General features: G+C 33.2%; 1 protein-coding gene across 1 annotated transcript; it reads left to right on the top strand.

Moving 5' to 3' along the window:
- Positions 1-8,606: 8,606 nt before the first annotated feature.
- Positions 8,607-12,636, top strand: LOC145063132 (mitogen-activated protein kinase 15-like). Its single transcript, XM_079010725.1, has 10 exons — positions 8,607-9,252; positions 9,391-9,799; positions 9,868-9,995; positions 10,098-10,157; positions 10,485-10,634; positions 10,742-10,897; positions 10,984-11,195; positions 11,281-11,382; positions 11,869-12,038; positions 12,161-12,636. Exons 1-10 carry the CDS (start codon positions 9,229-9,231, stop codon positions 12,511-12,513), a joined length of 1,764 nt encoding a protein of 587 aa, XP_078866851.1. The 5' UTR covers positions 8,607-9,228; the 3' UTR covers positions 12,514-12,636.
- The last annotated feature ends 8,965 nt before the right edge of the window (positions 12,637-21,601 follow it).

The following is a 21,601-nucleotide window of genomic DNA, read 5'->3' as shown; positions in this document are numbered from 1 at the left end:
ATTTTCAGCTTCACCTCCAATACACAATATAGTGGCTTAAATCACTTCAACCAACATTATCATCGTCTAATAAGGTCCAAACTTTATCCTTTTGAATCCTGATACCTTCTCTTGACTAAATTAAAGTCTGTCATTTCGAAATATGAAACGTCCTAAAAATACCGATAAAAATTTTCACTTTTAACCATTAATTTCATACAACCATTTGCTTCAAAACTAATCAAAGTAAATGTATTTTTCAAACATCAGAGTAACACAATAAACAATGATGCAGAAAAGTCATCAGGGGATGTCGTGCAGCCAAGTCATGGCCCTTCCCTTTGGAACTGGAAGTACTTAACAATATTTAAACCACAAAACTATAAGCACAAGGCTTAGTGAGCTCCCCAAAATCCCACATACCATACAAATCAATGGGCCCAACCCTAGGGTATATTTCTACCCAAACATACAATAGTGGGCCTAGCCCTGGGTTACATTTTCTCCCAAACATACAATAGTGGTCCCAACATTGGGCCCAACCATGGGGTATATTTCAACACAATCATACATACAAGAGTCACAAAGACAACTACCATCCTACATAACATAATCCAGTGGGACGCAATGGTGCCTTCAATCCATAAGTATTATGAGAAGACTCACCTGACTTACAAAGCCAACTACAAACTTAGTTTAATGTCACACCGTCCATAGCTAACATATTCCCCCAATCAACGAATAGGTGCTAAACACCTTCCTATAATCCACACAAGGTAAACCCTAAGTCAATCTTCTAAAAATAGAAATTTAACCAAAAGTCAACCCATGCCAAAAGTTAACGGTCAAAGTCAAAGTTAACAGCCATCAATGTCAACCAGTGAGCCTCATGTCATGACCATCCCTTAGTCACTTCGCGAGAGCACACTCGACCCAATTCCAACTCGACTTGCTCCGACTCAACAAACTAGGTCACAGACAACCCAAAGAGCAAACAGTTGGATTAGTGTCTAACTCCATAACTATTTTGGTATGTACTTGACCCGATTATGAGCATGGTCCTTTTGGGTTGCCTTCATCATAGCAATATGTAGGATGAATTAAAGAGAGAGAGGTTTAATTATGATTTATTAATATATTATAAGAATAATATATTAAAGGAGAAATCATATGTTTAATTAATATTAGTCAAAAATTAATTAAGAATTAATTTTGTGGCTAAAAGAGATTAATTAAACTTAAGGGACTGGAATTGTAATTATAAGATAATTGCAATTAGGCTATGGATCACCTTGGAATATAGGTTGGACGACATCTATAGGAAGCCCATATGATTTTCGTCCAAGGCATGTTCCAGAAGGAGTCCATGGGCTGCTTAGGGCTTAAGCAGTCAAATTAGGGTTTCCTTGTTAGATAACCCTAATTGCCTACCTATTTAAAGAACCCTTGAGACCCAAAAACGTGGCCAACCTATTCAAGAGGGTTTCTGGACGTTTTTGGAGTTCTCATTCACTTTCTTCTTCATCTAGTTGCTTAGTGGTGTTTGTGACTCTATTAGAGGTGCAACACTTGAGACACTAAGCTTTCTGAAGCCAATTACAAAGGAGGAATTGATTGTTACTGCCACATAACAATAAAAGGTAATATCTAAACCTTATTTCAGTTCATAATATGTTAGATCTAGGGTTTATGGCTTTGGATATTCAATTGCATGTTCATTAGACAAACTAGATCCAAAAGCTATTAGGGTTTGCATGTATACCATATGAATGATGTATTGCTCGAAACCCATCAGTGGTATCAGAGCCTAAGGCTGTTTGTTTGATGTATTTGATACTATAGTTGATTATTCATGCTTAAAATCGAAAATTTTTGGTTTCTGGGGGCTGAACTCGCCGAGTCCACTGGGAACTCGACGAGTCTAGTGCTGACTCGACGAGTCAGAGTCGCAGATGCCTGATTTCGCGGGATTTTGACCTGTTTTGGCTATAGATAATTACCTAAAACGTTTTTTATTAATAAGATCCAATTTTTTTCAATATTTGGAGATTATCCTTGCCAAAATAGAAGATAATTGTCAAAATTTAGATAATCTTTTGTGTTTATTAGATAAAGATTGATTATTTGTAATTTAGATTTGAATTATCTTGTGAAAAAGTTTCAATTTTTCCCTTTAGGTTTTGTACTTTAAATTTGAACTTAAAAGTTTTGTTTTGAAATTTAAATGGTTAAACCCTAATGTTTTGAAAAGTTTCAAAACTTGTCCTCAAGTTTTGGAATTTAAATTTTGATTAAAAGGTTAATTTTGAAATATTTAAATTCTAAACCCTTTAGGCTGTGGATAATTACCTAAAACGTTTTTTATTAATAAGATCCAAATTTTTTCAATATTTGGAGATTATCCTTGCCAAAATAGAAGATAATTGTCAAAATTTAGATAATCTTTTGTGTTTATTAGATAAAGATTGATTATTTGTAATTTAGATTTGAATTATCTTGTGAAAAAGTTTCAATTTTTCCCTTTAGGTTTTGTACTTTAAATTTGAACTTAAAAGTTTTGTTTTGAAATTTAAATGGTTAAACCCTAATGTTTTGAAAAGTTTCAAAACTTGTCCTCAAGTTTTGGAATTTAAATTTTGATTAAAAGGTTAATTTTGAAATATTTAAATTCTAAACCCTAAGTTTGAAAAAGTTTCAAAACTTGCCCTCAAGTTTTGGATTTTAGTATTTAATTAAAAGTCTTAATTTGAAATTTTAAATTCTAAAACCCAAGTAATTTGAAAAGTTCAATTTACACCCTTATAGCTTTATTAATTCATTAAAGTGTATAATTAAAAGAGAGTCAATAATTCCATAAAGTTTTGGTTTACATTTAACTAAATTAAAGGTATAACTTATTAAATTAGACCACCTAGTATTTTAAAAGTATAAAATACACCCTTATACTATATGTAACATTAAAAGTCTAATATTATATATATATATGTATGAGTAAAAAGTCAGTCTTACCATTAGTAGGCCTCATTCACGAAGCTGGTCTATAAGGGACGTTTAAGGAAAATGCCTATAAAATGGCAATTGAATGGGTATCCAATATTACCCACCGCACTCTTGACCGGTGGATGGTCGTTAGCCGAACGGGTAGGATAGGATGAAACCTTCCATTATAAGTATAATGAAGTACAAAGTAACTAAATGTTTTTCAAATTCCCAAATCATAGTTACTTTAGGCAAAATGTGAAATTGTATGCTAATCCATGGAATGACACTTTGTACCCTTGCCGAGTCGTTAGTGGAGCGTGTGTGGTTAACCGACACACTAATTTGGGTTTGGCATTGGTGGCGAAGGGTGGATCGATGTTTATCATAGATCAATGGAACGTGTGTGGTTAACCGGCAGAATGATTAGGTGATAGTAGCATTGAGTGCACCATGTTGATTCACATGCTTATTTACACCTTGTTTGTGATCCTCGGCATCCCCATCGCAAACTTGAAGGGTATAATCGAGATTAAACATGCCATTGAAAGCCTCAATGAATCTCAAAAGATCTAGGAATTTCAATTCATTAAAAATTTAACTTATTTTTCGTTTTTCATGATGGAAATTGGTAAATCGTCATTTACCTACCTTCAAATATTCTGCAACTAGATTACGACATCCCTCTTCTAGATTGTAGAGTATTGTGTTGGATCCTAGCCTTAATAACTCATTTGAGTGTTTTATTAAGGACTCAATCAATTTAACTTGAATTTTCTCCCGTTTTGTAGATGTCTAGTTCTGACAACCATGGTCTTCCTGAATTCTTTGAAGATAATATTCCACGATATGATCAAGGAACAAGAGATCATGCTTCACTTCCTTTACCTCCTCCAATTATTATCCCTTACCCACAAGTTCGAAGGCTTGAAAAGTTCAAGCTCAGTCAAGCCCTTTTGGCAAGTAAACATGAAGATGGGAAACATGTGTGTGCACACGTCTTAGAGATGAAGTCACACATTGACATGTTAAGGATGTTGGGTGTCGAGATTTCAGGTGAGTTGGCTGTTGACTGGGTTCTTCAGTCACTTCCTGAATCATATAGTGAGTTCGTAAGAGAGTACTATATGATGGAACACGACGTGACCCTAATTGATCTCACCTATTTGCTTATAGCTGCTGAATCAACAATGATTTGGCGTGTTGGTCAAGCAAATTTGTCTGGTGAATCAAACTCCCAAGATTCAATGGACACTAGCAACACTGGAAGTCCAGAAAGGACTAAGTATGAGATTGTTCCATGTAATGTGCCAAAGGAGTCCATTTGCTTTTATTGCCAGGAGAAGGGGCATTGGAGACGAAGCTGCCCAAACTACCTGAGAGATCTAAGAGACGGGAGAGTCATGGCATATGGCTCTACTTCAGGTAAAATCCACTATCAAGTTTACCGCAAGAGTGATAAAGATATTCGTCATGATTTACTAAAGTTTAGTAAATATGATTATACTTATAAGAATAAGTGTAATTATGAGTTGATTGGAAGAGTTTCAATGAATAGCAAAACGAATAAGAATAATCAAGTAGGCAGAAAGATAAAAGTTTCTCTATTCTAAGAAGAAGGGAGAGTACCTTGTATTGTGTTTTATCATCGTCTTAACCATATCACGATTGATCCTATAAGTGAGTCTTAGTGCATTTGTAAGTCTAAGAAGACGAATCGAGAATTGTGTAAATGGTTAAATCAAGAAGTCAATCATACTTCGTTCTAAAATCAAGTCTTAGAGTCATACTCCAAGATTGTGACTTGAGTGACAAGTCTTAAGTAGGTTTCTAACACTTATAAAATGTAGAATAAGAAAGTTTCTTATTCTTGTACATTTGAAATTGGTAGGTTGTGATGTCTTGGATAAGACAAATACCAACTAAGACCAATTGAGTGAAGTGTTAAAGTTGATAAGAAGCTACACCAACTCTTGAATATTTGTTTTGTCAATGAATGTTTCTTGACAAGTGAATCTTATATGTTAAGGAGTCAGTGGGAGTCTTAATGGTCTTGAAAAGGTTCAGGAACAAATCAAGAGTAAACCTAGTTGATCATCACTAGCACGCGACTTGAGGTTTATAACCTGTCATACTCTTATTTCTGTGCCATTCCAGTTGAGTTAATTATGCATGTGAGTTCTCATTTGATGGCATAAAGACAATGCACCTTGATCAATGGAAAGTACATTGATATGTAGGGGTGAGTTGCATGGAAGACATGGTGGGCATTCATGCTACCACGAGGCAAGGAATCAAAATTGAACAAGTTTAGTCCATATGAGCTTGAATTTGTCACAAACCTTGGTTTTGACAAAATTCATATGGATAGGAACACATACACTATAAAATCTAAGTGACATAAGGTTTCCCTCCTTCATGAAAATGATTGTGAGGAAATGATTTCACTAAGAGAGATTTTAAGGAGATAGCAGTTGTGTAAATTGTATTCTTAAATTCGATTATGATTACGACATCCCTCTTCATAGTTCGAATTGTGAGATTTGGCAATTAGTCTGAACATTTGGAACTTAGTAACATAAGTTCTGAATTTGTTTAGACATACATGTGAGATTTCTGAGACAAAGGTGTATGAGTTTAAGAAGCTTAAATAAAGGCTTATCAAAGCATCGGGTATTAGAAATATGAACTTAAGGAATTCAATAGTCATTGTCTTCTGGAAGTTCAATTGTTTTTTAAATACATGTCAAAGCTAGTAGGAGCATAGGTGTTATGCTAATAAGGAAATAATCATTATGTTAGTGGGGTCATGATTATTATTTTAAGTATTGCAAGATTAGCAATATTAATTATAGAAAAACAAAGATTCAATTTGCAAAGTTGCAAGGGTTGAAAAGTTGTTTTGCTATAATTAAGGGAGAGGATATTATACTTCGTTTTAAAAATCTAAAGCTTAGATCGAGAAATGTTAATAAAATTTAGTCAAGGATACATAGCACGTTCTCAAGTTTGATTATGATTACGACATCCCTCTTCATAGTTCGAATTGTGAGAACATGACTAACAAAATATTATGGCAAAAGACTGGTAAAGTATCACGTCTTTATGTAAGACATTATGCATCATGTTCCATACGTTTCGAGTATAGGATCGATTGCGTATGCTATAATATTTGACTGTTCTAAAATTTTCCAAATGCCTAGTGCATTAAGAGGGAAAAGGGACTAGAATCGGTTTTGACTAAAATAATTAAACAACTATCAAAGGATGATCCAAAGTTCGTTGAGGATTGGTCGCTTGTGAGTAGTTGGAAGTATAGTACTGGATGGATCATATCGACATTATTATGAATAGATAAGATTCTATTAAGAATGAGTTGTCATATGACAAATATGGAAATGTTTCCATATTGGGAGTTGGAAATTAAGAATTTATGTCTAGATTAGAAAATTTTATGCAAAATGATGTTCAAAGGAATGTACTTTGAGTGAGAGACATCACATCTATAGAATTGTTTTGTAACAATTTCTGATAGAGAACCTTGTATTTTCATTGGCCAAGTCTTGGTGACTTTTGTGCTATGACTTTACGAAAGGATCGTTGCATAAAATGTTAGAATCTAACATATTCTAGTTGTGGCAAGGACCTTGTGTTCTTACACTAACGATGAGGATTAGGAATTGTGAAATGAGCATCATTGGAAAAGTTTTCAATTGATCTATTTCACAAAGCATGGTCCATAGGAAACATAGTGTGCATGCTTGGTTCATGGGACAACTATTGTTATAATTCAAGTAATAAGTTGATTTTCTGAAACAGTAAATAATATATAACAAGTAATCCAAAATCCCTTGTGAAGATGGCCAAAGCGTGACACGCTTTTACCGGGCGATTTTAGGATTTTCTCAGTCGCGCATGTTTTAAGCCATGAACCTGAATATTTTTTTATTTTAGCAAGGCGCAGTGTGCTTCCTGAGAGCACATTGTACTTTTTTGACCCAAAGTGGACTTTGTTGACTTGGGTTGACTCTAGGTTAAACTTTAGGGTTAGTTCATAGGGTGGGGTTGAACTTTGATTAATTGTTTAGGTGTTTGTTATTCCAAATGTCTTTTCTCTTCTAGTTTTGGTGATTGTTTGACTGAATGAGATGCGAGTTTTCTCACTACATTGTGTAGGACACGGGGTATCAATATATGCTTGTTGTTTTTGTGACTCATGCTTTCCTACTTGGAGTTTAATATTACACATTTACATACATACACCATAGTGCGTGGTTTTAATTTTGTGTTGGGGACACAAAGGGATGGTAAGTTACCTTTATGACACAATCCATGAGTTTAAAGTATTAGTGTATCTCCAACCTTACACTAAAAAGCCACTTTTACACTATAAATTACACTATAATACAACCCTACATTATACCTGACACTATATATAGTGTTGGATTTTAGTGTAACACTGAATAAAGAGCAATATACCTAGAATATTTTTTTAGTGTTAAATATAATGTAATGGGTTGGAGAACTTTAATGTATGTACTATCTTTTACACTATAATTATCGGTATAATATAAAAAAATAATGTTAAAGGTGGAGATGGTTTTAGTCATCAAAATGTTAGTGGGGTCAACTTTAGTGTTAGTTCATAGGATGGGGTTGAACTTTGATTAATTGTTTAGGTGTTTGTTATTCCAAATGTCTTTTCTCTTCTAGTTTTGGTGATTGTTTGACTGAATGAGATGCGAGTTTTCTCACTACATTGTGTAGGACACGGGGTATCAATATATGTTTGTTGTTTTTGTGACTCATGCTTTCCTACTTGGGTATCAATATATGCTTGTTGTTTTTGTGACTCATGCTTTCCTACTTGGAGTTTAATATTACACATTTACATACATACACCATAGTGCGTGGTTTTAATTTTGTGTTGGGGACAAAAAGGGATGGTAAGTTACCTTTATGACACAATCCATGAGTTTAAAGTATTAGTGTATCTCCAATCTTACACTAAAAAGCCACTTTTACACTATAAATTACACTATAATACAACCCTATATTATATATGTATTGGAATTATTACCCTAGGTCCTCTATGTGAAACTAAAAGAAAAGAAACACAAAAAGTATACTAAAAGTAAATTTTTTGAAAAACTTAGTAACCGTTCATATATTTTTACTCCTAGAAAATGATTATTTGGGTAATATTTGTGGAACATGTAGCCGTTACTCATTACATTACTCCTATGATTATCTCAATGATCATCTAAAAAATAAACATAACACGTAATGCACTTTAATAACTCAATGGATTCTTTTTCTAATACATGATTTTCAAAATAAAGTTCAATTATAACATTAAATATGAAAACGAGTTTTAAAACACTATATACATCATTATATAAATTTTGTGTCACACTCAACGTAAATGTATGTTTAAACATGTAAAAGATGTCTTATTAGCCTAAGAAATTAACATCCAATTTCTTTATAGTTTAATAAAAAAATCTTTCCACCAATAATTAAACACTTAACATACAAATAAAAAAAAAATAAAATTAATAAAAAGTAACAAATCTATTATAACTTTATTTTCGTATATTATATGATTAATAAATGTATTACCGATTTGGGTGGTACACGGTGTCAAGAGACCCAATCCAAACGGTGGGATTAACCCTTCACAATCAGCAAACTCCATGGATAAACAATGCGGAATCCACTCAAGCTTTCCTTCTATTTAATCAATCCCCCTCTTTCCCCTTTGCGTTCTCTCTCTCTTTCTTTATCTTTCATTCCCACTCTGCGTTTCGTGTAATCAGCCATAGCCGGCCGATCGCACCTCAAGATCTTGAGAACGAACCCATTTCAATCACCCATCTGTTTCAGTAACAAATTCTCGGTTACTGATAACTTATATAGTTGTGGGAAGCTTTGGTTGTATCGATGATAGTGTGTGGGGTTATCTTTTTGAAGTAGCGGTGTCGGTGTCGGTGTCGGTAGACTTTTAGGGTTAGGGTTTTCTGGAATTGGATGAGTAAGGTGGTGGTGGTGACATGCTTTGTTGCGGAATACATTTCTGAGGATTGCGGTTTGGTGATTCGTAGTCGGGGTAGGTGGGGCAAATGTGGCTGATCTTCTTTTTTTATTTCTGAATTTCCGCCCAACAACCACCGCGTTACTTTTCTTGTTAGAATTTCCTTTTTGCTTTGTGGTTTTTGATCTGGTTTTGATTTCGAGAAACGAGAAAGAGAGTGTTGGAGGAGGTTCACGATGCAGCAAGATCGTCGAAGAAAGGTTTAACCAGCTCAACTTATTATCCATTTGATTCTATCTTTGAGTTGAAAACATTAAAAACATATGCATCACAAATTAAAGTAGATTTTGATCTTTATTATTTACATACGATCTGACCTCCCAATGAATGTGTTGCAGAGTCCAAAAGACATTGAGTTCTTCACTGAATATGGTGAATCAAACCGATACAAAATCCTGGAGATTATAGGAAAGGGAAGCTATGGAGTCGTTTGTGCAGCCGTTGACACACAGACTGGTGAAAAGGTTGCAATAAAGAAAATAACCAACATTTTTGAACATTCATCCGATGCTATTCGAATTTTGCGTGAGATTAAATTGCTTAGACTTCTTCGTCATCCTGATATTGTTGAAATTAAGCGGATTATGTTGCCACCATCAAGACGAGAGTTTAAAGATATTTATGTTGTATTTGAACTCATGGAGTCTGATCTTCACCAAGTCATAAAAGCCAATGATGACTTGACACATGAACACCATCGTTTTTTCCTCTATCAAATGCTACGAGCATTGAAATATATGCATACAGGTAACCCTTTTACTTATATTTCTATCAACCAATTCTTCTATTTTAACCCAAAATTCTCTGAAATTCAGCAAATGTGTATCATCGCGATTTAAAACCAAAGAACATATTAGCAAATGCAAATTGCAAACTCAAGATATGCGACTTTGGATTAGCAAGAGCTGCATTTACTGATACACCCACCACAATATTTTGGACAGTAGGTTCTTCCATTCTTTATTCAATATCATAACATCATATGACTCTTCATATGCACATTGAAACACAACCTCAATCTTTGTTTCTTCTGATCAACTTTCAGGATTATGTTGCAACAAGATGGTATAGAGCTCCTGAGTTATGCGGATCTTTTTATTCCAAGGTATAAATACTTACATAGCCCACCAGGGTATCTTTTGACTCACCTTCTTCATTTAGAATCTCAAAAGCAGCCTTCTTTATGTTATATTAGTGTAAAAGCTTTAGGCTTTATGATAAATAACCAATAATATAAGGGTGGTGATTCCTAGATTAAACTAATTCTTATTCAGGGTGCATTCTTTTGAACACTCTTGGAAGTTTCTTCAGGTAACCGTATCAGGGTTTGTGTCAAGTTTGTTGTAGTTTTACTTTGGTTGTCATTTTGACCTTTTTGCCCCTGTGAGGCTGTGTGAGTATTATCTGATTTTTGCTCCCACCTTGATTGCAGTATACCCCTGCTGTTGATATATGGGGAATCGGATGTATTTTTGCTGAAGTATTAACAGGAAAACCACTTTTTCCTGGAAAAAGCGTTGTTCATCAATTGGAACTTATCACTGATCTTCTTGGAACACCATCACCAGATACCATTTCTAGAGTATGTTATGTCATAACCTTACAATTCTTCATTATTTCTTTACATTCAAACTTCTTTTCAGTGGCTTATTACTTATATCTCTATCATCATCTATTATTATGATTCAGGTGCGTAATGACAAGGCAAGAAAATACTTGACTGATATGCGTAGAAAGAAACCAGTCACATTTTCTGAGAAGTTTCTAGATGTTGATCCATTGGCACTCAGGTTATTGCAGAGGTTGTTGGCTTTTGATCCAAAGGATCGACCAACTGCTGAACAGGTATTAATATTATGATCTCTTCTATGTCAAATTGTCAATTCAAGATTCTTGTACTGAGGGTATTTATGTCATTTTTCTTTTTTCAGGCATTAGCGGATCCTTACTTCAAGGGACTATCGAAAGTTGAAAGGGAGCCATCTTGTCAATCGTTTTCAAAGTTGGAGTTTGAGTTTGAGAGAAGAAGAGTTACAAAAGAGGATATTAGGGAGTTGATATTCCGGGAGATTCTAGAATATCATCCTCAGTTGCTTAAAGATTACATGGCTGGAAATGATCGAACAAATTTCATTTATCCTAGGTTCTTTTTTAATCTCTATGATTTTATATCTCTGTTGATTTGTGTTCTTTCTTTATTGGTTGTAACATATGTTTGTAATATGCAGTGCTATTGGTCAATTTAGAAGGCAGTTTGCATATTTTGAGGAAAATGTTGGGAAAAGTGGGCCTGTTATACCTCCAGAGAGGAAGCATGTTTCTCTTCCTAGGTAAGGGTAAAATAGTCATTTATTTATTTTACATTTTTATGACTCTATTGTCTTCTTTTTTCCTCCTGGTATGGAGAAATTGATGAATGTTTTTAAATTTATTTTCTGGACATTAAGGGTAAAATGGTCATTTATTTTACATTTTTACGACTCTAATGTCTTCTTTTTTCCTTCAAGCATGGTGAAATTAATGAATATTGTGAAATTTTGTTTTTTGGAATACAAGGGTAAAATGGTCATTTACTTTACATTTTTATGACTATTGTCCTCTTTTCTCCTTCAAGCATGGTGAAATTGATGAATATTGTGAGATTTTGTTTTTTGGAATACAAGGGTAAAATGGGCATTTACTTTTTTACATTTTTATGACTCTATCGTCTTCTTTTTTCCTTCAAGCATGGTGAAATTGATGAACATTGTGAAAATTTGTTTTTTGGAATATAAGGGTAAAATGGTCATTTATTTATATTATTTGGTATACTTCAGGTCAACGGTTTCATCAAGCATGACTGCTCCAAAGCTGCAGCAATGTTTGGCTGCATTTGACAATAAGCCAGTGGTGGATAACAACATGTCAAATGGTGGTAGAGTTGCAGTAGATGCTTCCGGAAACATCTTTAGTGCTGCTGCTAGACCACCCCCAAGGATGCCCAAAGGTAAAAGATGGAATCCACAAAGGAATGGAATCGATGATTACATTCCGTCTTTATCTTTCTTGTCAGTTTGAACTCCCTCTCTCTCTATATATATAAGTGATGAATTTGTTGAACATGAACAGGAAGAGTTGTGGGGCCAGTTTTACCATTGGAGGGTAGGGGGGAGATGAAGGATGTGTATGATCCAAGGGTAATGCTTAGAAATGGTCCGGTTGGTGTTTCTCCACATTATGCATCATATAGGGGTAATAATGGAAATCAAGGAAAGATTCATGGAGGGCAAGAAGGTGATAGGGATTCATTGTCCTTGATGAAACAGCAACAGGGGGTCAACAGTAATCCTTATTACAACCACGGTCAACAGTCAAAGGGAATGGAGTCAAAGTTTATGTCACAGTCTCAGTCACAATCACAGTATGGGGTTGCGGTTGCTACTCATAGAGAGGTTGGTGTTGTTCAAATGGGATTATCGTAGAGAGCTTCTTGTTTTTATTCCTCTTTATATTTCGGGTGGTGTTTAGTTGATGTATATTGCACTTGTTTTTTAGTTTTGATGAAATAAGGAAAGATATTGAAATAAAAGTGTTCTTTTTTTTTTCCTCCTTTGCTAAAGTGGTCTTTAAGTTGAGTTTAGTTTTCTTTAAAGATATTATTAGCTTCAAATCATGAAGCATCTTTGAGAGGAAATGATTGATAATCTTCCCTCGTGGATCAATTCATCTTTGTTGGCTCATAAGACGATTTTTGGACAACAAGGTGACCTTTTAATGTGAAAAGATAAAGTTTACTTTGGTGAAGTGCAAATGTCAAAATTTGCATAAATATTTTGTATAAAAGAAGTTTAGAATTAGTTAGATAAGTTGCAAACCAAAGTAAGTATTCCAAGGTACAAAGAGAAATACGATCTATGTAGATGAGAAATACAATCTATATCTATAGTTATATAGATATTATAACAAAAATCAAAACACTTGAAACTAATACATTTGAAATGATCTTTCAATCGCCTTTTACTAATGATTGTAATCATAAATCATATTTATTTGAAACCTTTCCTTTAACTAATAACACTCAAAATCTTCTTAATAATAATTTAACAACACAAAGGTTTACTATATAAATGTCAATTTTTTGAATAGAAACAGATACAAATCATAAAAAAAATCACAAACATACAAATCATAAAAAAAAAATCACAAAGAAAACAAGTGTAAATGTTTTGTGTAGGTTTGAGGTCTTTTGACTATTTTCCGAAACATGTTATTATAATACAATTTTTAATTTGTAAGTTTGTTATATATATATATATATATATATATATATATATATATATATATATATATATATATATATATATATATATATATATCTAAAAGTTATTGTGTTCTAGCTATCTAATGTGTAGATATAGTGTTGATTGTAAACCAATCATTTTAGTTATTTTAACAAAACGATTAATAAATATTATTGACTCAAAGAAAATAATTGAAAAATATCATCTAATTTCATTGTAAGAGTATTTTAGTCAATTAATACAAATTTAAAAAAAGAAAAATTGCGGATTTTAAGGAATAATAAATTCTCTTAACTTTAAAAATCTGATTTTTCTAAATAATACTTATGTTAATTCGGACATTCTAAAATAATGGGTTTATGATTATCTTGAAAAAAACATTATATTCTAACATAATATTATAAAAGTATATTACCAAGATTAATAATTTTTAATGAATGAATATTTTATATGAAGCGAATTTTAATATTCTAGAATCAGTAAATACATTCATTCTTAAATAATACAACTATGAACATAAATTACATTCATCCTGAAAAAAATACGACTAATAACGGTTAACAATTATATTTATTCTTAAACGCGAATCTTTAAACGTGATTTCCCAAAGTTCCATAACTAAAACAATTAATCCGTTTGGATTTTTAAAATCCTTGAACTAAACTCTATCATTCATCATTTTCAGACAAAATATTTAATATCGAGATTAAGGACACACAAATCGAAAAAAACTGTTTTGTAATATTTTAAATACAACAAGCGTGACATTACCCATTTTAGTACCATAATTTATATATTTTGATTCACATATTTAAACATGTATTATTGCTTAAAAGACATGAATAATTTAAGACAATACACCAATACATACACAAATACATATATAAAATGCATCTTATTACCTTACTTATGTGTATAACTAATGTAATATCTTTATATTGATTTTGTTGTAGAAATAGGATTATCTAACCAAATATATACACAATTATGGGCAATAGAAAACAAATTAAAAGCTATTATTTTCTTTCATATTTCACTTAACCAATACTACACACAAAGTATATATATATATATATATATATATATATATATATATATATATATATATATATATATATATTAAAACAGAAACCTAATTACATCACCTAAAACAATCTAGCTCCTTCAATGGTTTTCATTGATTATTTTAAATCACTGGATCAATTTCGTTGATGTCATCGTAACAAAAGGGAACTACAAATACACCTTTGTTACCGTCTATAACCATTTTTCCTCCAAAATAGGGATTGCTCTCTTCCTCTTTCTCTCTCTGATGAAGATAATATCAAGAGTCGATGATCTCTCAAATTTCTATCCATGCTCTTCTCCATCAATGCATATCCTGCATCGTGTTTGTCACCAACAACTTGAAATTGAGATTCACTACCAAAATTATTCCCATTGCCCTTTTCTTCTTCTCAAGGTATTTGAATTTTTATGAATCTGCAACTGGTTTTCCATTTTGATTATTCTAACGGGAATTTTGATTTGAATCACTCTTATTTGGGTTTTAGGTTTATATTATGCGTATCCGATTTATGTTTCTATCTATGGTTTTTTAGTAATCAAATCGAAATGGTATTGATTCGTTCTGGATTTGAATACGATTAACGAAATAAAATAGGCTGTTGGATGTGAAGCAAGGTGTAAACAAAGATGGGAAGACAATCATCTTGGGTGAAAATTCTTAAAAAAGTACCATTTCGATTGAGAAAATTGTTAAAATTCTTAAACAAAAAGTTAAATTTGAAGATTGCTAAATAACTTGTATTATTTTAGATATTGACCCTTTGGTATAGAGCTCTAGAAGTCTTTTTGGGTGCTACTCAATATTCAACAGTTGTTGACATGTGGTCTGTTGGCTGCATATTTGGTACTCATTTTTTCTGAATTAATTAAGTATGGTATGTATTAAGTCAAAAAAACACTAATGTGTTCTTCAAATTTAAAGACAACAGTAGTCAGAACACAGCCGATGATATTGTTACCACCTACACATACTATGATTATATGTAACATCCGGATTCCCATGTATTATTTTTGTTCTTTTATTTTTTTGGGTGTTGTGAGGAGACTCGGCGAGTTGGCGTCTAGACTCGCCGAGTAGGATCGCGGATGTTTACGCGGGTTCGCGTCTGGACTCGGCGAGTCCACGCTGTTTAATGAAACCCTAATTTCTAGGGTTTGGGACCTATTTAAAGGCCCTTATGGCCGTTATTTGCGGCCACCAACCCACAGAGAGAAACCCTAAGAGATCTAGAACGTTTGTGAGGAAGGAGAGGCCATTCTTGATCCTTTTGTGGGTGTTTTTGCAAGAAGGAAGTGACCAAGGCAAGAAGAGGCTGAAGGAGGTGCGATTTTGGTGGTTCTTGAGCTCATAGAGACTGTATTAAGGTATTATTCTTGGACCCTCTTCAGTTTTGGTGTTGATTCTTAGTGTTAGGGTTTTCTAACCCTTTTAGAGGTTGATTAAGTGGAGTATTTGGTCCCCTCTTGAGTTTGTGTTCTGGATTTGGACCCAAAGAGGTCCAGAAGCCTCAACCCTTGGAGCTTTATGAGTCACTTTGGGAGCCATGAGCTTGGAATGTCATTTTTGGGGCTAAATCACCATTTTGGACCATTTAGATGTTATATGAGTGCCAAGGTCCGAACTTTACGTGATTATCATGCATGGGGAAGCCAAATCTATGATTGTATGGAACAGATCTGACCTCAGGAGTTGTATAAAGTTTGTGCATGGCATGAACTCGCCGAGTCCGAAGAACAGACTCGACGAGTAGTATGAAGGTTGCCCGTTAATCACTCAGTGAGTGGACTTGCCGAGTTGGGGAATAACTCGGTGAGTCAGGGAGAGTCAGGGGGGACTGAGTTCAAGTGGAACTCGCCGAGCTGTTCTTGAGACTCGGCGAGTTGAGTCGGGGTGGCCCCGCGATTCATGCCAGGTGGAACTCGTCGAGTCGGGGGAAGAACTCGACGTGTCAAGAGAGGGACTAAGAGAGTCAGTGGACACGTGTAGACTCGCCGAGTCGCCCTAGTGCACTCAACGAGTCGGGTCAAAGTTTGACCATTGACCTTGATTGACTGTTAGGGTTGAGTACAATTGTATTTATGGGAGTATTTACTTTATGTGATTAGGCGGAGGCTAGATCACATTTCTTCCGAGTCGGATACTTACCGAGACATTGAGGTGAGTCTTCGCACTATACGTTACCTAGAGCGGTATATTGTGTGGACCAGAGGGTCTTATGTGCTATATATGAGATTATGTGCTATGTGTTATATGTATGTTGTATGATGTATAGATCGGACCGCAGGGTCCAACGATACAGACCGGGCCGAAGGGCCTAACGTGCTATGACCGGACCAGAGGGTCCGACGAGCTACGGGCTAGAGGGTCCCGCTGAGACACATCGACCAGAGGGTCGTATTATAGCCTTGAGTGGCGTATGTATTGTATGCGGTATTTTGGGGAACTCACTAAGCATTTTATGCTTACAGTTGTTGTGTTATGTGTTTCAGGTACCAATGATGAGCGCGGGAAGGCGCCGACATGATTCGTACACACTTGTGGAGTTTATGTTTTGGATTTTGGGCAGATGTTTTGTGATAATAACATTTGATACAGTATGTTTTGATGTATTTTGTGAGTAAGTGAATGTTTTAAAAATGAAAAATTGTTTTGAAAATTTACGTTGTTACAATATACTCCTGGATTCACACATCGTTGCAATCTTACTGATTTGGAGGAACTAATTTTGATTTCTACTACCAAACTTTCTTATAATTCGTCAACATTTAGGATCTTTACCCTAATTAAAATAAAACTTTGTTTGGAATCATATTGATTAGTTCTGTTTTGCAGCATGATACAATTATATTTCAACTATTTTTAAAAGTATATACACATTATATCATCCTACTTTGCAAATCTGTAATAGGATCCTAATGTTTGACTTTACCGGTTAGGCTTTGGCCAAAAAGTTACTTCTTCATCCTTTAATCTTTGGCTTAAGCCACTGAGTTTGTTACTCCACAAACAAGATTTTATAACAATAATTTTTTTAATTGTTCGTAACAAACTATGTTGACCAAGTCTATTATTGTCAATTTGTTTTAAGTTTAAATAACAAACTATGTTGATCAAGTGTATTATTGTCAATTTGTTTTAAGTTTAAAGGTAATCTCCTTAATCTTTGGCTTAAGCCACTGAGTTTGCTATTCCATAAACAAGATTTTATAACAATAATTTTTTTAATTGTTCATAACAAACTATGTTGACCAAGTCTATTATTGTCAATTTGTTTTAAGTTTAAAGGTAATCTTCTTAATCTTTGGCTTAAGCCACTAAGTTTGTTATTCCATAAACAAGATTTTAGAACAATAATTTTTTTATTGTTCGTAACAAATTATGTTGACCAAGTCTATTATTGTCAATTTGTTTTAAACTTAAATAACAAACTATGTTGACCAAGTATATTATTGTCAATTTGTTTTAAGTTTAAAGGTAATTTCCTTATGCCCAAGGGTATAATTGTCAACACGAGCACATACTCTACAAATTTTAATTTCTTTCATGAATCTTATATTCTTATTTATGCAGATTATCATTTCAATTATACTGACAATCATAAACATTTTCCAAAATAATTATATGTATATTTATCATGTTTCAATACATAGAATCCAGACATTTATGATTAAATCGTTTAATAAGGAAATATTATCTTTAAATCTTTTCAAATTCATGTACCCTTTATCAATTCCAAATCCGGTCATTTAATTATATCTTATTAATTCTAGATGTAAATAATATATTTTTTATAACTATTTTAACTTAATATAATATCAAGACTCATGTTTTCCAATTATAGCCTTTTCCATATTTTGTTATGATATATAGATATAGATATCTTATAAAATCATTGTTTACCATTCTATATACCTTATTAACCCTATATAATATTACGTATCATACAAATCACGAAAAAAATGTTTCTTTAACCTCTCTTTACACTTGTTGCTGCATACTTCCATCATCCATCATCCATAGAAGGTTTCATTATCCTCTGCAATGTTTGTTTTTGTTGTTATATTATGAATCATGTATGGAATGGTGTTTTGAATATGTTTATCATCTATGCAAACTGCTTTATTTTTTCCTTTCTTCCGTGTTAAAATATTTAATAATTCTAACTCTTCTTAATTCACATTCTGTCATCGAACTTCCTTTGCCGAATGCTATTTGATTTCCGTCTTTATTGAATTGAAAACTGTTTTTTTGGTGAATGTGTGATTTACACTTTTTCCTTCATTAAAACAATAATCATGACAACAACAATCACTGTCAAGGTGCATAAAACCAACATGTTGGAATATATTGATGTATTATGCCACAATGTTTACAAATAATATGAACCATTTATGTTACAATCTCCTAAATGAACATGTATTCAATATATTCTGCCACATGGATCATAATATAATTTCACTTTCAATGTTGTCCCATATTATCATTAATAACAATTATATTTCAACTATTTTTTAAAAGTAAATACATATTATATCATCTTACTTTGCAAATCTGCAATAGGATCCCAATATTTGACTTTACCGCTTAGACTTTGGCCTAAAAGTTACTTCTTCATGCATTAATTTTTGGCTTAAGCCATTGAGTTTATTATTACACAAACAAGATTTTATAACAATAATTTTTTATTATTGTTCGTAACAAACTATGTTGACCAAATCTATTATTGTAATTTGTTTTAAGTTGTAATAACAAACTATGTTGACCAAGTCTGTTCTTGTCAAATTGTTTTAAGTTTAAAGGTAATCTCCTTAATCTTTGGCTTAAGCCACTGAGTCTGTTATTCCACAAACAAGATTTTATAAAAATAATTTTTTTATTGTTCCTAACAAACTATGTTGACCAAATCTATTATTGTTAATTTGTTTTAAGTTTAAATAACAAACTATATTTACCAAATCTATTATTGTCAATTTGTTTTAAGCTTAAAGATAATTTCCTTATGACCAAGGGTATAATTGTCAACACGAGCACATACTATACAAATTTTAATTTCTTTCATGAATCTTATATTCTTATTTATGCAGATTATCATTCCAATTATACAGTTAATCATAAACACTTTCCAAAATAATTATATGTATATTTATCATGTTTCAATATATAGAATGCATACATTTATGATTAAATCGTTTAATAATTAAATATTATCTTTAAATCTTTTCAAAATTATGTACCCTTATCAATTTAGAAACAATCATTTAATTTAATCTTATTAAAAATGATTTAATTCATCTATTTTTGATATATATTTTTATTTAATATAAAATCGAGACACATGTTTTCCAATTATATCTCTATATTTGTTAACCAACTTTAATTTGTTATTATCTTCACAGATATTATTTAATTCCATTTTTTGTATAATCATGAGGACTGTTTTAGATGCTTCAACAACACTATTTGCTTGAGGTGTTGGCAAAACTGTTATTTCCATATGTTCAGCAAATAGACATTGCTTACTTTTTATTTATTATCATATCACATTAGACAAACCTCATAATTACAGATGTATTCATTAAAATTAATAAGATATAAGTTTTTAGAATGTTATACTAATTATTTTAAATTAATATACACTTTTATTTTAATATTTGATATATGTTATGTATGTTAGGACATTTAATATAATTATGCTCTATAGAACATAATATAATTTTAAGATCCATTTATAAGTTAAAATTTGTGTAATACACATGTTGACAATATAAATGAGCAAAAATAACAACGTACTTTAAAAGTATGTTGCTATAAATAATAGAAATTGTTCATGTTACTATTTTTTGTTAATAATTTTTTTTTTATAGTTTTTAGAACTCAATAAAATTATATATTTCGGGACATAACTCTAAAATAACAATCGAAATTATATAGGTTTTGTTCATAACCCTAAAATAACAAAGTATACTTTGAAATTAAAAAAAAAACAAATAATATTTAAACAAAAAATTCCAAAGACGTTTGTATGTTATTCCAAACCATTCACAAAGGAAACATTTTTATACAAAACCCTACACAACGGAAACATGTTTTTCTCGATTGAAGCTGTGAACACCAATCCTCGTCTTTCCTTCACCTTCTTCCTTTGATACCATGAACACACCGAAGTGTGTGTTTTCCTCCCTTACCTAATTGTATTGCTACCGATCGGACTAAAGGAAGAAAGAAACCGCAAGGAGGGTCGCCAAAGGTCGAATGCCTCCCTCCTGTGTCCTACATAATCGCCAACGTCGAACCACACTCCACTACCCATTCGATGATACTCCGCCCTCGTTCTTTCTCCTGTCAAAATCAGACCCAAAAACCCACCTAAGTTCTGTTGATTACTGTCAAAAAACACACACACACACACACACACGAAGGCAAACATCCGGAGCTGCTGCCCTATTTCCAACCTCAACGACTAGCAGGAGACCCCTCGCATCCCACACCTTCTTCATTGAGCAATTGCCTCCGGCGATCCGATCTACGCTGTTGTTGCTGCTGCCTTGCTCCATCGGAACAACCATCCCCTTCCCTTCGCAACCCTTTCTGAGACAGAAGAAGAGCAGCCTCGTCGCATTCATCTCTTCCCCCTTTTTCGGTTTTGGTCAAACACCGAAGCTTCCCCCTCCTCGCGATCTATATCAGCCACCTCGGACACCTCTCCATCGTCGCTAGTCGCTGCTGTTGTTGCCCCTTCGTTTTTCCTACTGTCGGCGACGAGAAAGAAACCCAAGAAGGCTCACAGGAGATTGGCTGCTCACCTTCTCGTCCCTCCTCCTCGCGACTTCTCCCACCGAACCATAGTTGTTTCCCATTCGTGCTTCCTTCTCGCCGTCTTCGTTCATTTACCCCTTCTTTCAATCGTACAAACAAGGAAACGAGGACATAAAAGCCCTAGAATCCTTTTAACTTAGAAGTGATGACCAAATAACCCTCTTGCTAAACATTCATTTCAAATAAACCCTTTTCCCAAACTTCGGTTTATTTAAAACAAAATAGCCCTCCCATGGAGATTTCTTAACAAAATTAGTCCAATTCCCAAACTTAAATTCCATTTAAACCATTTCAGTCCCTCCCTTGAATTATTTTAACCAAATCAGTCCTACTTTGATTAATTAAATTACCAAACATCCCCTATAGTTTAGTGAAGTAAGAAAA

The sequence above is a fragment of the Lactuca serriola genome, chromosome 7 (assembly GCF_051521515.1).
Source record: "Lactuca serriola cultivar US96UC23 chromosome 7, Lser_US96UC23_V15, whole genome shotgun sequence".
NCBI lineage: Eukaryota > Viridiplantae > Streptophyta > Magnoliopsida > Asterales > Asteraceae > Lactuca > Lactuca serriola.
The sequence above is the reverse complement of the archived record's forward strand: the minus strand, read 5'-3'. Positions and strand labels throughout refer to the sequence as shown.

What these genes read in the sequence shown, in the direction of transcription:
- LOC145063132 (XM_079010725.1), top strand. Translation starts at nt 9,229, where the DNA reads ATGCAGCAAGATCGTCGAAGAAAG. An exon ending in GCGGATCTTTTTATTCCAAG is followed by an intron (nt 10,158 to 10,484) that starts GTATAAATACTT and finishes CCTTGATTGCAG; the next exon opens with TATACCCCTGCTGTTGATAT. An exon ending in CACCAGATACCATTTCTAGA is followed by an intron (nt 10,635 to 10,741) that starts GTATGTTATGTC and finishes ATTATGATTCAG; the next exon opens with GTGCGTAATGACAAGGCAAG.